The 15,768-nt window shown below is 37.7% G+C and overlaps 1 protein-coding gene across 1 annotated transcript; it reads right to left on the minus strand.

Moving 5' to 3' along the window:
- Nucleotides 1-12,838: 12,838 nt before the first annotated feature.
- Nucleotides 12,839-13,441, minus strand: LOC107189543. The gene is given in 3 exon segments (XM_015578103.1): nt 12,839-13,051; nt 13,054-13,297; nt 13,359-13,441. Coding segments are annotated over 3 exon segments (540 nt in total).
- Between the last annotated feature and the right edge of the window lie 2,327 nt (nt 13,442-15,768).

Raw genomic sequence — 15,768 nt, forward strand, 5'->3', positions numbered from 1 at the left:
CGTGCCGGCCTGGTGCATATATGCTACCGGAGGGAATATCTTTTTGTTTACGCGATAGAAAATCGTAACGAGGGGTATACTTACATATTGAAATTCGCTTCGATTTCCGTTCCACATACGCATCGAATCTATTTTCTTTTGAGAATAGAACACCTACACTTCCTACCCGAGGCTTCTCTGAAATCGAAAAATCCACTCATTATGGTTTATTAAAGATTTTAATCATTTACGATCCGACTTTTTCGACGGGTCCGCTTGAGATGACCGACAGACTTCCTGGATCATGTTTACACTGACGCTATTTCACCGACGTATATTGTCACGGAAATGTTGTTCTGACCGACACATTGTTTATATTGATACAAATTACTTCGTACCGTGCGTCGTCAACTTATATCTTGTCATATAATCATTTTTGTTTACTCAACCATCTTTGCTCTGCAATTCCTTCTGTTTCTGGACTCACTGGTAAACAGGGTTAATTAGGAGAAACAAAAGATCTAAATATCTCTGTTGGGATTAATGGTAGGAGAATATGTCATTTGTATTGTTCAACATGGCAAAGGTGGTGTCAATAACTAGTCATTAGTTGATAGTTCAATTTAGTCGATGGTGCCCATCACTACTTTCTACTCATATTTTCATGTAAATTCGCCACGTTTCCATTTCTATCATCCGTTACAATATCCCCTATATATTTTAACCATGATCGAATTCTACACATATACACACGGTTATTTTTATATTATTTTACTTTTTCGCGGATGCTACAACGTATCTTCGTTCGTACAATTGTTTCAATGCTTTCATATCGTATCCTGCCGATCGAGTGGCGTAAAATTTCATCTATCTCACATTGCGTTAGCTCCACGCGATACGGCCGTACCTTCGGCTCGAGTAGTTTTTACCGTTTCCGCCTGTAATACGTCGATGGCTTGTCTGTAGAGTAACCGGAGATAGGTGTTGTTTCTTTATTACCTCCTGGTCCACGATTTTCTGATTTTAGCGGTAGATTGGTCGAGAGCCATTTCGCGGTCGTTGGATACTTGATGGATCTTTCGGGACGCGTTCACGGTGATTCTGGTGTGTGTGTGTGTGTGTGTGTGTGTGTGCATGGCCGCTCGGTCGCGCGATACCTAACACCACTTTCGGGATTGCGTTTTCGTTTCGCATACGACACCGGGAGAAGCAACGGTGTAATTTTTCCAGGTAACCCGACGCAGTGGTTTCCTCGCGATGCTGGCAGTTACCGTGCGATTGCGGAACATTTATGCCTCATAGAGCCTTTATTCTCCATGCATTTTAAACGGTTACAACATTAACCGCACCGATCAACGATACAGCGTTCTTGTTACGGTATTGGCGACGATAATGGCTGGATAATTGAATTGTTCCTTAATCCTTTACTATAGGTATATTATGTTTCGTAATACGCTAATATGTACACTGACGAGCAAACTCGGCTTCCACTAGGGAAAAAAGTGGCGTTGGACAAGGGCCACCTAAAATTTTTTTATCAGGAATTATTGATAGTTGTGCCAAATTAACATTCGATTTAACATTTATTTCAGTACTTGAAATAAATTTACCAAGTGGTAGGAGGTCTTTCTCTTATGCCACTTTTTTCCCTAGCGGAAACCGAGTTTGCTAGCCGGTGTACATTTCAGTGCTAATTTATTGTTCGGTGACATATGTGAACATAATGATAAGTTGAACAGATAAGGTACACCTTTTGGGGTGGGGATCATTCAGGTAAAAATCAACTACCAGTAATTTTCTTGAATTGTGAAAGGACATATTTTTGTACCATTGTTTACGCTGAGTTCAATTACGTAAGATTTAATTTTGTAAATACATTGTTTCCATAATTTATAAAAATGTATGTACTTTTTCACTATCACATACATAAACTGCAAAAAACATTGCAGCCCGAGAACTTCATGTTTGTCAGTTATTTTAATTATGAGTTGTTTTGTCGCGAATTCTCAGCCAAATACTTTGGTCTTTCACGACTTCACACGATGAATTATTATCGTGTGAGGGGTATTAGAGAATAATTAATCTGATACTGTATAACCAAGTTTAATAATAATTAACTATGTACAGCAGGTAACTGAAGACAAATATTCAATACTACATAGTAGTCAATGGCATGGCATCGCTCCGGCGACAAAGGCGCGTAGATGGCCGAGCGTGTTACGGGGAAACGTAACGTGATGGTAGGAGGCGCCCAGCGACCGAGTTCCGTAGATGCTTGGTCGGAGAGAAAATGGACACAGCTCTTGTTCTTTGATAGTTACAAGACTTCTCTGCTTTATTGAAGATGTCACTGGGTTTTATATAGGCGGAATAGATACAAATTTCGGTAATGCTGGTTTTTGGGGAGGGGAATACAGTCATGGGGCATAGTTCAGATATTAGTCACTATTTAGAGTCTAGAGGCTGTCTTATCGATGGTACGGAGGTAATGTGTGTTCAATATATACAATGAGTAGTTTTGGTCGTTACAAGCTCAACCGAAATTCAAACGCGATAGCCAAACGGTCGATCAGCTGTTGTCGGTGTCGATAACCGCGATAGTAAAAAGTCGCGATCGCAGACAGGTCGCTGACCCGCGTATACAACAACAAATCCCGAAACTTTGGACACGATCAGTGGCGAAGTCCGCGACGTCAATAACCGGGAAAGTATAAATATCCATGCGTGCGGGTCAGGACGCCGATCAGCACGCGTCGCAAGAGATCACCAAAAATGGTGGGCGACAAACGTTTGGAAGTTGCGACTCCCGGAAGAGTGTTCTAGATTTGACACCTGTATAGAATAGACGAAAATAATCAGTTTTCGATGCGAAATCTTCGCTTTCCAGTCAACAAGAGTGATTAGTTACAGTATAGCTTGTACGTGAACGCAAGATGCGTGATGAATAGTAGCTATAAAACTACCTGCTCTCCGCGTTGAACCTTATTCTTTCATGCAATGCCTGTTCTCTTCGTAATGGTGTAATTCATATAATCATTCTTGCACGTTTATATTTTTCTATCAACTGACATTCGTATTTAAAGGTGGAAACAATCCTCAAAGGAGGGGGGGGGGGTGTGACAAACACATTTTCCTCAATACTTTACAAAATGTTCGACATAGAACAAATATTTGTTGAAAAGAATTGTATTCTTTGACAGTAAACAAAAAGAATTCGTAACCAATTTACCAATTTGCGTACCGATTGCACGTACCAATTTGCGAATTCGCAATACCAATTTCTGTAAAGAGAACATTAGAAATTAGTGATTCCTAACCTATTTTTCTTACTAATTGTTGTTCCATTTTTGCGTAAGTTAACGGAAACTATAAAGGAATATAAGAAATACAGATACCTTAAAATTTCAAAATTGATGTTTACAATAAAGATTGTTATTGTTGTATGTAGAACTGTTAAATACGCGCAATTGAAATCGTACGAATGCATTACATAAAACATTATAAAATTTCATGCTATTTCGGCTAATACTATTAAGTTTCGAATTTTTTATTAGCTTTTGTGAAGAAAAATTTTGGTCACATGTAGAAAAACACGCGAAGCGGTTAGGTTAGAAGACATTCATACCCCCATGACATAGAGTCATAGAGGCTATAAAGTACAACTAAAAAAAATGGGGTCTAACATCTAACTTGTCGGCTTCAACTGTTTTTCGTTTATACAAACATGGTAACTTTTAATCAATCCAAATCTTCGAAATTCACAAGATATTGTGAAAACGATTGCAGCCAATTTGTTCATAATTATCATTCCTGTAACTGCAAACAACTAGACTCAATTTAATTAGTAAATTAATTCAAAGTTTTCGCAATTTTTGCATTTTTCGATATACTGCTTTTATTAAACCTTATGAAGGTATCTATTTTTGTAGTTTTTACATTCAAATATGTTATAAACGTAACTGAATCAAACACAGTCAATTAGTACCTACAATAAATATTACACGCCGCAATTTCTCTTCTATCTGACAAAAGCATTGTCAGAATATGTAAATTCCTATGTAATGCCAATTCTTTCAGGCAAATCTACAAAAAAATGTATTTCCGTAAAAATCCACAGTCCAACGATGAAAATGTAATTGCGAAGTAAATAATACAGATTTTACAAATTTCGCCACATGGAGGTTACTGCGAGTGTTGACTCGCTCAAACCACATCTCAACCACTCTCCATTTACAGAGAATGTTACACCATTTTTCCAGAAACGAAAAATAAGTTTCTTTTACGTGGTAAATTTACAGTGATGAGTGGTATTTCTCAACCGCAACTCAAAGCATGCCTAGGTAGTCTCTCCATGTTTTAGTTCCGAACGAGAGTAAGTACATGTATGGAATATTAAGTAGAAGTGTGTAATTGCACATAAACATCCTAACTGTTTCAGTACGGACAAGTGCATACATAGTGTAATAATTAATTAAAAATTCTACGTAGAACAACTATCTCCATAGGTACTAGTGTATTTAAATAACTATTGTTGAGTGCGTTTAGTCAAAGTTACCTATACATATGCTCTACCTAACAATCAATCTGATATATTGGATGCGTACGCCTTGTCGATCAATAAAACGACAGATTAAGGGAGGAAATGCACAGAAAAAACTTCTGAAACTACTACACTCGCTGGAAATAAACGAAACACTTGAAGCTTTTCTTCTCGAACGAAGCTTAAACCGAAAAGGAGAAGCATCAAGCATCCCTCCTTGCCTCCGCCTTGTCTCGTCGTCATGATCGCAGAAAACGGGTATTCTTTCCCGTCGTCTCCGCTTTTTTCATTCGTTCCCTCATTCGTTTTCAGCCACGATGCTTCGGGAACTCCTTTATATTGGCTCAATGCCACTGAGAGCATACTTTCTCCACGCACGATTACTGACCTTTCGAAGATCCGACTTGCCAATAAAAATGGTTCCAGGGGCGGAGAAGGTACACGACTTCCTGCATCGAGTGTCTCGGTAACTAATGCCCCGGCGACGAGGTTTTTTTCCTCTATGTTAACGAGCTGGCAGCCATAAACTTGCTCCGTTGATGCTTGTTTACGAAGACGGTAATGACGTTCTTCGTTTTTTTTATTACGTATATACTTGGATAGGAAAATAGTCTGCGGAAATAAAAATGAGTAGATACTGGCGGTTAAAAGTTTAAAACCACTTTTCAATTAGCTGGAAGATGAGACGTTTGATCTCATGAATTTCGTGAGTTTATTTGTAAAGTTATTTATATTCATCGAATTTGCTGGTCAACTTTTAGGAAGACAGTCATACATTACTATACAAAAGAAGTTGTACCTGCATTTATTGTCATTTGTAACATTCGTTCTTTAGATTATTTTATACAAATTTAGTTTGTCTTCTTTAAGTTAATGTAATCATTCATCTTTTACCTTGCTGATTATTGTTAAATGTATTACAAATGTTTTAGATTGTTCTATATCACTATTTCCTTCATAATAAATGAAACTTCTTCATATTGTAGAATGTGACTTCTTCTGATTCGGCATGGCTATTTTAAGAAACAATTACTTTAGCGCTTCATTAACACGTTTTATAGAAGTTTGTATATTGCTAAATTTAGAAATAATATTTTTATTGTATTATAAGACAACGTGATATAATTTCTGTGGTAATACCTGTCAATGTAATAAAATCGTGAAGTCATAAACAAACAGAATGTTTGACTTCATAAAACTTAATATGGAGAATCAGAAAATAAATTTAGTAATTCTACAAGGTAAAATACAGACTGATAAAAGTTTACGGCGTATATAGGGAAATTGGACACCATTTAAAGTACATATTTGTCTACTAGTAGATGTTTTTTATTTATGTAAGCTCATGTACACTTTCAGTGATATGATATTATCTGAATTTATAGTTAAAATATAACCCATTCTATGTAGAATAGTTATCGTACTACCACGATGTTTATTTACAAATAGAAACGGTAAATAACAGACAAATATAATACCGGTTGTATTCGAAAGCCCACGGGTGCAATCAATTTTCAAAATACTTTATTTTTAAAAACGTAGCATTAGATTGAAAAATTTTATTCCACGCGATCGATTAACTTTTTCACGTAGTACGGTTGCCTTTATTACATCATCAATTCAATAGCACATGTCCAAAACGAACATTTTATTCCTTCAATATTTTTTCACTTTTCTGAGCACACAATGTAGAGCAGATACAGTTACATTCCCATCAGCTAATTAATGACTATAGGCAATATTTAATACTTTTATGGCTTTCTCATGTAGCAGATATATTATATAAATTTTAATTAAAATTATTACATGTCACTCCTCTTTGGGTGATGTGGCGGTCAAAATGTTACGAAATGTTTTGTTTCTCAGGAGAAGTTCCCGACAACACAAAAAGTGACATTTTGTTGGGAAAACGTCTGGGGAATGTCGTGACTAACGTAAGACTTCATGCTTTAATTCAGTTAACTTTGCAACGACGAAATTTAAATTCATATTGGACAAGTATTCGAAACTACTCTTTTGATACCATATTGTATACTTACGTAGAATAAATAAACAGTCACAATAAAAATTTACCGATCAAAAGAAATAGAGAAGCACAGTAATGTTATAATTTCTGACTAGCACAACAAACAATATAGATTATATGCAACTTACTAATCGTGGTTGATTATTAACCTGTAGAAGACGGGAAGCCCTTGTTTGGACTTCAGTGAGGTCGCTTATTTGCACATAGAATAATACTATAACAAATATAGTTTCTAACTCGAAAATATAAGAAGTCATGAAGAAACCTATCAATTTTCTAAAAGTTAATCATTCCAATATCGGCAATTTCATGTGATACAATCTACAGGTGCGTATTCCGTATCGTAGCACCGTTGCGTATCATTGCATCGTATCACCATACGATACGTTTTCATACGTATCGATGCAACGCTTGCCCGTCTACATTGATACACAACGATGATACGATACGAGGATACGCAACAAGTGGATACGTACCTTAATACCTTTTTCGTTGGGAACAAGTGAATACCCTAAATCGCAAAGAGCTATTAATGGAAACATTTGGACAGGTTTGTTCATTTTTCATCCACGGTTACGCATCAAGAATTTATCGGAATCAGTTCAACTAGATAGCGGAGACGCACTAGAATCTTCTCTTCGAGCACCGATTAATCATTCCTATTCTTGCCCAGGCAGACGTTCTTCCCCAGTCACGTTTCGGGCTCCATCTCCTAACTCTAGACGTCGCCGTTCAATCGTACATTCGATGTCGATTTATCGTTATATTCTGCGACCATCCGTTGCTTTCTGGCATACCTGTTTCGCGAAACGGAGTAATGGTCGCGCGCCGGCTTTTGCCACAATTGTTTCAATAAATTGAAGAGGCAGGCAACGCATCCGTTGGACTCGAGTACGCAAAAAAAAAAAAAGCGGGGAGGAAGATTACATTGTAAACATAATGTTCACCGAGGCTTGTACGTTTTTTCACGCGTAAGTGAGCAAAATACGGTTCTAGGAGCACCGTAGATTTGTAGCATTGAAAGCACGCGCACGTTACGAGCACTTGACGAATCTCGCTTTCAGTTTTTCACAGCACCTTCCTTTTTTTTTAAGTTTACCAATATGACGCGACCACATAAATCGTACAATGTAGTTAAATACGATACAATAATAGGTTATTGCATGACAAATATTTTATAATAATATCATAACACATCGTAGCCATTACGACTGTATGTATAATTGATCATAAAACAATTCGGTCACCTTCGGCATTAAACGAATTTTTCGTTGAATTGTAAGTAGGTTTGCAAATGAAAAACTGTATCAAAACCTATTGTTAATGAATATTTATTCTAAAATTAACTAATAAATATTCATTAAAAATTGATTTTAATGAATTTTTTTATTTGCAAACCTAGTTACAATTCCACGTAAAGTTCTCTTAATCCCTAAGATGGCCGATTACTTGTGTGGCCAACTTTATGCTTCTTCTGAACGTTTGTAGGCACTTGTTTATCAATTGAATATCAATAAGCACAAAATAGCTAGAAGTATTGGCTTTGAAAAAAGAAAGCAAACATCTATATGCGGCCACGCAAAGTTTGTTCTGTCGCTAAAAAAAGGAACGAAAGTGGATTTATGTGTGTTCACTGTTAAGTACTCCTACATTTTACACAGTACTTGAAAGAATATCATATAAGCCATATAAAAATTTCTTAATAAAAATTAATCTTCCATAATAAAAATTTTAAATTAAAAGAAATCACATTTTCTGCTTCACTGATAAATTAAAAATTCCTATCTTGACAGATGTTCATTTTTTTTAAAGCGCAAATAGTGAATATTTAGGAAAAATAAAATATATTTTCTTGAAATATACATTATATACTCTTTTGTGAACATTTACAGAGTTTTTAATAAATTTTCATTCAAATATTCATTCCATTAGACTTGTAACAGCTGATACTTAGTCCGCGTATAGTGTATTAAAACTGCTGAACGCGTGGTTAAGAAGCTTGTAACTCGTTGACAAGAGAGTCGTGATTAAGATGGACCTTGCTTCGATTAAAAATTTACCTTTCAAAATATGTTCGCACTATGTGAACTCTGCAGTTTAAAAATTACGTTTATTATGCAGCAAGGTAATAATAACATAATGTAAGTATACAGTACATGAACTAAGAGTGTTGGAAGCGATAATAATATTTAGAAGCAAGTTATAAAATTACTTTATGTCAGAAGTTTTTCGGCGTTGTCTAAACTTGTAAATGAACAAAGATTAAAAACTTATTTCTTATTATGAAAATATTCATTCCAAAATAATCCTTGTTAACTACGACTTGTGAACTGTGTATGGCACTGTTTTTTCGAATATATTATATTTTTTTAACACGATGAGTACATCTGGAGTTTATTGAAGTTGATCTTTCAAATTCTTAGTTACGTCAGTTTTGTAATGTACGTACCTACGTGGAAGGAAGTATTAGTTTAGATATATTCGTTGTACAGTTTAATCATTTACATTCATTCATAAAGTATGTACATATCTACAAATACAAGACATCTGCTAAACTTTACTAATGTTGCCTATCTTTTATTCACAAGTTTCCTATACAGTTAAGTGACTGCGTTGCCTCAATGAAGTCTAGATTTCTATAGACTTGAAAGGCGTCTGCCACAGTTGTGTCGTAGTACTCAGCTACGTGAAATGAGTAAATACACTGGTTTTACCTATATTCTTACTTTCATATTCATTTACTTGTTTTTAATATGTGAACAGCTGCACAGAATAGGTTTTTTTAATTCCGGCCACTGGGAATGTGTCTCACAAACACAGGCTCTGTGTCAGACATATTTTAATAATATAAGCTGCATCCGGTACATTGAATGGTATGAAGTACCTTTAACGTTTGTCGAAATTTTCAAAATTATAAACCGTACACTATAAATTTCATAAATAATGTATCCCCATTTAGTCATTACTTATTATACGCAAGCTTTACTCATTACCCACACTATAGAACTGTATAAATTCTTTGGTTGACAGTATTTAGGTTGAATGAAAATATTTTAAGCTTACGTTTTTTAGAAAGATATGGAGATTTAAAGAAATGTGAATCAGTGAATGGAAGTACTGATTTCTGGAAATTCGTCGATATTTCGAGAAACAAAAGTTCGTATCATTAAATCATTCAAAAGAAATGCCCATAAGGGTACCGAGTGAGCAACATAAAAAAAGTAAAATCAGTATAAACAACAGTGAAACAGTTTAGGTATATACACTGTTTTACGTTGAGGTTTTTGTTTTCTCCTGTCACCTCTCCAAGCATACTTCGTTTCGATACGTCGAACACACTCCTGGCACCAATACCTATGCCATCGTTGCATCTGAACATCCAGTCGAATTTATGAAGAAATGCTATCTTTTGTATTTTCTGTTTTATGTAGAAACTTCCTAACCTTTTCAGTGTTACTTGGAAATCGTTAGGTCGATTTCTTCACTTTTATTTAAGGATAATTATGAAAGTTGTGTAAGTCACAAAACCAAAAAAAAATAAGTTTTTCCTATTCTTTATGTTATATCGATTTATATTTATGAAAGGATTTTCGAAATGAAAACTATGTATGACTTACACGGTTTTCATAATCGCCGGCACATATTGCAATAAATATTGCGAAGAATCTTAGAAAATATAATACATTGTTATTCCATTTTAGTAACTTTTATAGGAGTTTACGAACCAGCCATTTTAACTGCTTTGGTAGTTTTGTGTTAAGTATCTGCTACTTTGGACAACAGTTGTTTTGTGGTTTTGAAGGCATCTAATATAGTGGCAATAGTTTCATGGTGGGTGCAGATGCATACAAAGGGAACCTGTAGACTCAAATTGATTTTTTTTTACAAAGACCGATAATTTCATGGTCGAATTGTATAGAGTGTGGAATTCTATAAAAGAAGGTATTGAGTCAAGTCTACTATAAAGTCAATAATTTTAATCAAATTAACAAAATATAATGTGTGAGAAAATTGTTATTTATTCTTTCTTATTTCAAATCATTTAATTATAATCCATAATTATTGGCACAATCATTTGCACGATAAACATAACGTTCGTTAAGGTTGACAATATCGCAACGCAATGATTGATTGTAATGCTGGGTAAATTATAATGTATGCAAATAATGGATCCACAATACCTTTTGCACTTACATACTACATTAGTTGATCCAATGACAGTTGTCTATTATTTTCAAAGACGGATTGTGTAAGTAAACAAACAAATAAAAACATATTTAGAAATAACACCATTATTGATACTGAAGGATACTATGCTGTGTATAAATAATCTACACAGTAATTCAGATAAGTCTTTATTTGCAGTCTGCACGGACAAGATTCGATCACGAACTACCCTTGTCGTAGTCGGAAAAACAAGTGAACTTTCCCGACGTTTCGTCTTTTTGGGAAGCTCGCAAAAACCGGAAGTTATCCTAATTGGTTGTAACCGTACTTTTAGTTTACTTTATTATTGTAAGAAGTATTTAACTGAATTTCTACTTCGCCTGATCTGAGGGCGGTTACTCTACTTCCTACCTCGATGTGTCTGATTTAAATCACGTAGGAAGGCAGGATTCGTGCCTTCGGGCACAGAAGGGCCTTCAGTGGTATAGGTACTTGCATAGAACGGCAAACGATTCTGGTAAAAGTGTTCTACAGGGTGTAACAAAACTGTTGTCCGACCCGGAAATGGGCACTCGGAGGGTGAATTGAAACAAGTTTTTCCTTAGCAACAATGTAATCTCAGGCTTCGTTACTGAGATATTAACGAAAAACCCCGACCAATCAGAGCGCGAGTTTGCCAGACGAGTTCCCGCGCTAGCGGTGGCTACGCGGTGCGACTGGTAGTCAGCGTTACTGCGGGAACTCGACTGGCATACTCGCGCTCTGATTGGTCGGGGTTTTTCGTTAATATCTCGGTAACGAAGCCTAAAATTACATTGTTGCTACGGAAAAACTTGTTCCAATTCACCCCTCGAGTGCTCCATTTCCGGGTCGGACAACATTTTTGTTACACCCTTGTATATTCTTAGATGTCCTTAATACATATAAATTTTTATAGTTTCGCGACGCAGTTCGAAATCCATGTAATTAATATTCACGCACGCTTTGCACACACCTCAGGCGTGCAATATACACTTTTACTGTTATATTACCGGCAATTGCTCGATTTGCGGATCTAGCTAGAAATGCCCTGAAATCTGTCGCAGCAGGTAATGGTCCTGCCGATAAATCGGGAGGACTTCTCACGTGGAGACACACACAAAACCTCCGTTAGTCCACGATGCAAAAGACGTCGGTGAGAGGTACAATAATGTGGCACCTTGCATCGATTCCAGTGCTCCTCCCAACCAGTACACTCTGGTTGGGAGCGATGCCCTGTGACTAGACGTCGCAGCAGCCGATGATTCTGCCGATAAATCGGGAGAACTCGGGTGGAGACACGCATAGAGTCTTAGTCAATCCCCAGTTCTAAAGACACAAGGGAAAGATACATACACGTGGTCCCAACACTTGTTTCGAGAACCGAAAGAGAAACTTAGGTCGTGCTTAACCTAGCACACTTATCGGGAACTAAGTCCCCGATGCATATGTATTAGGGGGACCGGAAAGTAATGTCGCTTTTTTACATTAAATTCAAACGAACAAATTTTTAAGAAGTCTTTATTTTTAATCAATAATATAATCACCCTCGTTATCAACAACCTTTTGCCATCTAGTGTGCAAATTTTCAATCCCGGACCGATAAAAATCAATTGGTTTTTGAGTAAAATATCTCGAGATGGCATTTTGGATATCATCCAAATTTTCAAATTTTTTGCCACTAAGAAAATGTTGTAGGGATCGGAATAAATGGAAATCCGAGGGTGCGATATCGGGTGAGTATGGTGGGTGAGGCAGTACCTCCCACCCCAATTCATTAATTTTTTCCAGTGTTCGTCTTGCACAGTGCGGTCTTGCATTGTCGTGTTGCAGAATGACGCCTTTTCTGTTGACAATCGCCGGATACTTTTCGATTAAAGATTGGTTCACTCGATCCAATTGTTCACAATAAAGGTCTGCATTAACAGTTTGTCCAGGTTTCAGCACTTCAAAGTGAACAATTCCGCGAATACTCCACCAAACACACAGAAGCGCCTTTTTGGGATGTAAACCCGGCTTCGCAGTACTTCGTGGTGATTCATTTGGAGAGAGCCACTGCCTTTTGCGTTTTGGATTATCATATAGGACCCATTTTTCGTCTCCAGTGATCAAACGATCAAAAAACGGTTCTGTATGGTGCCGTTGAAGCAATACGTTGCATGTGATGGATCGGTTGGCTTTGTTCTCTTCGGACAGATTATGGGGGACCCAAACACCTGCTCTGCTTATTTTTCCAATCTGCTGTAAATGTTCCTGGATGGTCGACCAAGGTTGGTTAAGGGTGTATGACAGTTCTTCGATTGTTTGACATGGATTTGCTTCGACTTCTTTCTGCCCTTAGCATGTCGTTGTCTAATGTCGTTGGTCTTCCTGATCGATAGGAGTCAGAGAGATCAAAATTACCGGATCTGAAGTTGGAAAACCATCTTTGACATTTACGAACGTATAATGCACTTGGATAAACATCGCAAATGTTTTTGGTCGCAACTGTTGCGTTACTACCCTTGCGAAACTCAAAAAGCATACAATGCCGGATATGCTCTTCTGGTATTTGGCTGGCCATTTCATCCCAAATTGCAAAAAAAAATTTAATATTGAATTATTTAGAAGTGAACAAGTCACAATAAGCTTAAAATGACTTTGGCACGCCTTCGAGATACACAATGAGCTGACAAATGACAATCAAATATCGACATGCGCAGAAACGACATTACTTTCCGGTCCCCCTAATATTTCAACCGATGATTCTTCCGAATACCCGGGAGAACTCCGTTGGAGACGCGTACAAAACCTTAGTTAATCCGCAGTACAAAAGATACGAGAGACAGATACGCAAACGTGGTCCGACACTCGTTTCCAGCACTGGTAGAGAAACTCCAATCGCACTTATGCTCCTAGCTAAACTCACTCGCAATGCCGAACGGAATTGTGAGAAGGAGACTGCCAGAATGCAATGGGCGGGGTGTGCAGCTCCTTCTTCGTTGGTTCGAAATTGAGAGTGATTTCCCCTTTTTACCTCGCACGTACCGAAACTATAACAGTGGCAGCTGGCTTTGAAATTATAATTAAACTATAAGCGAATTTCGTTCGTGATCAAGTCAATTCGACTCTGAGTAACCTTTGATGATTTGATTTAGTGTTTATTACACAAACTTTCTTAAGATTGCGTTGTTTGCTTATTAGCTTTTCGTTCAATGTCACACTCACGGTGTGTCCTCTAATACTGCTTTTGATTACGTTTTGTTTTCCTTTTAAATAATTTAATAGTAATAATGTTTGTAGTTTTAAATAGAATTTGATTTGATTTTAAATAAACTTTTGTGACTTCTACGCTGGGCTTCCAGAAGCCTGTTCCCGGGTTGAATCTTGTCTAAGCAGTACTAAGGTGCGCACTCGTGAGGACGGCAATGATGCTTTGCTTTATCTCCAAATTGAACTGACTCCACGACACAGACCGGATTTCGCTTAACGGACTCTAGTCCCTAATAGTGACTATGGTCTGTTTTTCGAAAGATGATGCCTGGGAGGTTGACCTGCCTCGGCGCGTGGCCTGTTTCGTGCGACGTTGTGACGGTCTCAATGCCACTGTGTGTCTCTTTCCATCCTCCAGCACTTCGGCACGAGAGCCTTTCGTTCAGACGCTCGGTAAACCAACTTCCTTCTTTACCCTGTGATTTCTACGTATAGCGTTTAATAACCTACGTATTAATTTAATCCCCCTTTAATATGTTGCTCAGTAATTGGGTACAATACATTCTTTCAAAAGAAATAAATTTTTTCTTACTCATGTATTTTAACTTTTGACGTGTGAAAACGTTCAGCCTCTCGTCAACATTCTCCGCCATTTCCAGACAATGGATGATTGACGGGCACGTGCCGAACGCAGTCCCCATTCCTGGAGATTGTAGGTAGGTCCATCTTGAGAAGTTTGTAATACGTGTGATGGAGACAGACGACCGTAGGCGAGGACTCATGTCGACGATCGCACGTCATTGGCCAAGACGCGAAGAGTGAAAGAGACATAAGTGCCGTAGGTGTCTCGCGATCGCGGCAACACCGCGGAAACTCGGGCCTGCCTCCCAGGCATCATCTTTCGAAAAACAGACCATAGTCTGGATCGCTTCCAGTCGTAGAGTGACGATCGACACGCTCCCATCGACCGCCTTCGATTATCATCGAGTGGAGATCGATGCGTTCGCATCCGCGGTGATTAAGTGGGTTGTCGCGGTCTCGTAGCTCTTCGATAATTATCAGGACCGCTCGTACCCTGCTCGCGGATCGCGTGACGACAGTCGAGGTGGGAAATTTAAATACTGTCGTGTTCTTCTCGCTTCTATGTAAGCGTCTGAATGCTATGCAATTTGGACGGTTACATGGTTAACGTAGCGCGTAGGCATTAAACCAATCAGGCGCTTCCTAACAGTCCAATCACGCCACCTATTCCTTGCGCCCTGAGCGCGCTGCCTTAGGAACAAAGGTGTGATTTGACGGAAGTGAGACCCATGGCGGAGATTTGGCAACGCAGTGGAATTTTCTCCATGTCCCCAAGGCGCGTGCGTGACGTAGCCGATCGCCGGTCATCTGACCCCGCTTCGCAACCCTTTGGAAACTCGAGGTTTATGACACCCGTATAGCTATTGAGGCCCCTAGCGAAAGTTTCTAAAGACAAAAATGTGCGTCGTATAAAAACTGCAAATCAAAGCGGAAAGAAAACGGTGTTCTCAAAAATAGCTCTACTGGCGCGGGTATCATAAAACTCGCCAACTATTTGCACGCCAAATGTTCTTTCTTTGTACGTGCCGTTTGCCGCTACAATACATTATACCAGTGGTTTTCAATCGCAAAAGATAATTTTTTAAATTAAATATTGCTTTCTCAAAAGTTTAAGACGTTCAATTATTAGCATTAGTGCTTACTGCCCGGTTTCTGGTTATTTCAAATAACTATACAATTTTCATTTTACAGCATTAAATTTCAAAGCTAATACATAAAATGCTATATAAATAATGGTTTTTATTTCTGCCTTAGCGATTTGTGA

The sequence above is a fragment of the Dufourea novaeangliae genome, unplaced genomic scaffold (assembly GCF_001272555.1).
Source record: "Dufourea novaeangliae isolate 0120121106 unplaced genomic scaffold, ASM127255v1 scaffold166, whole genome shotgun sequence".
NCBI classification, from domain to species: domain Eukaryota; kingdom Metazoa; phylum Arthropoda; class Insecta; order Hymenoptera; family Halictidae; genus Dufourea; species Dufourea novaeangliae.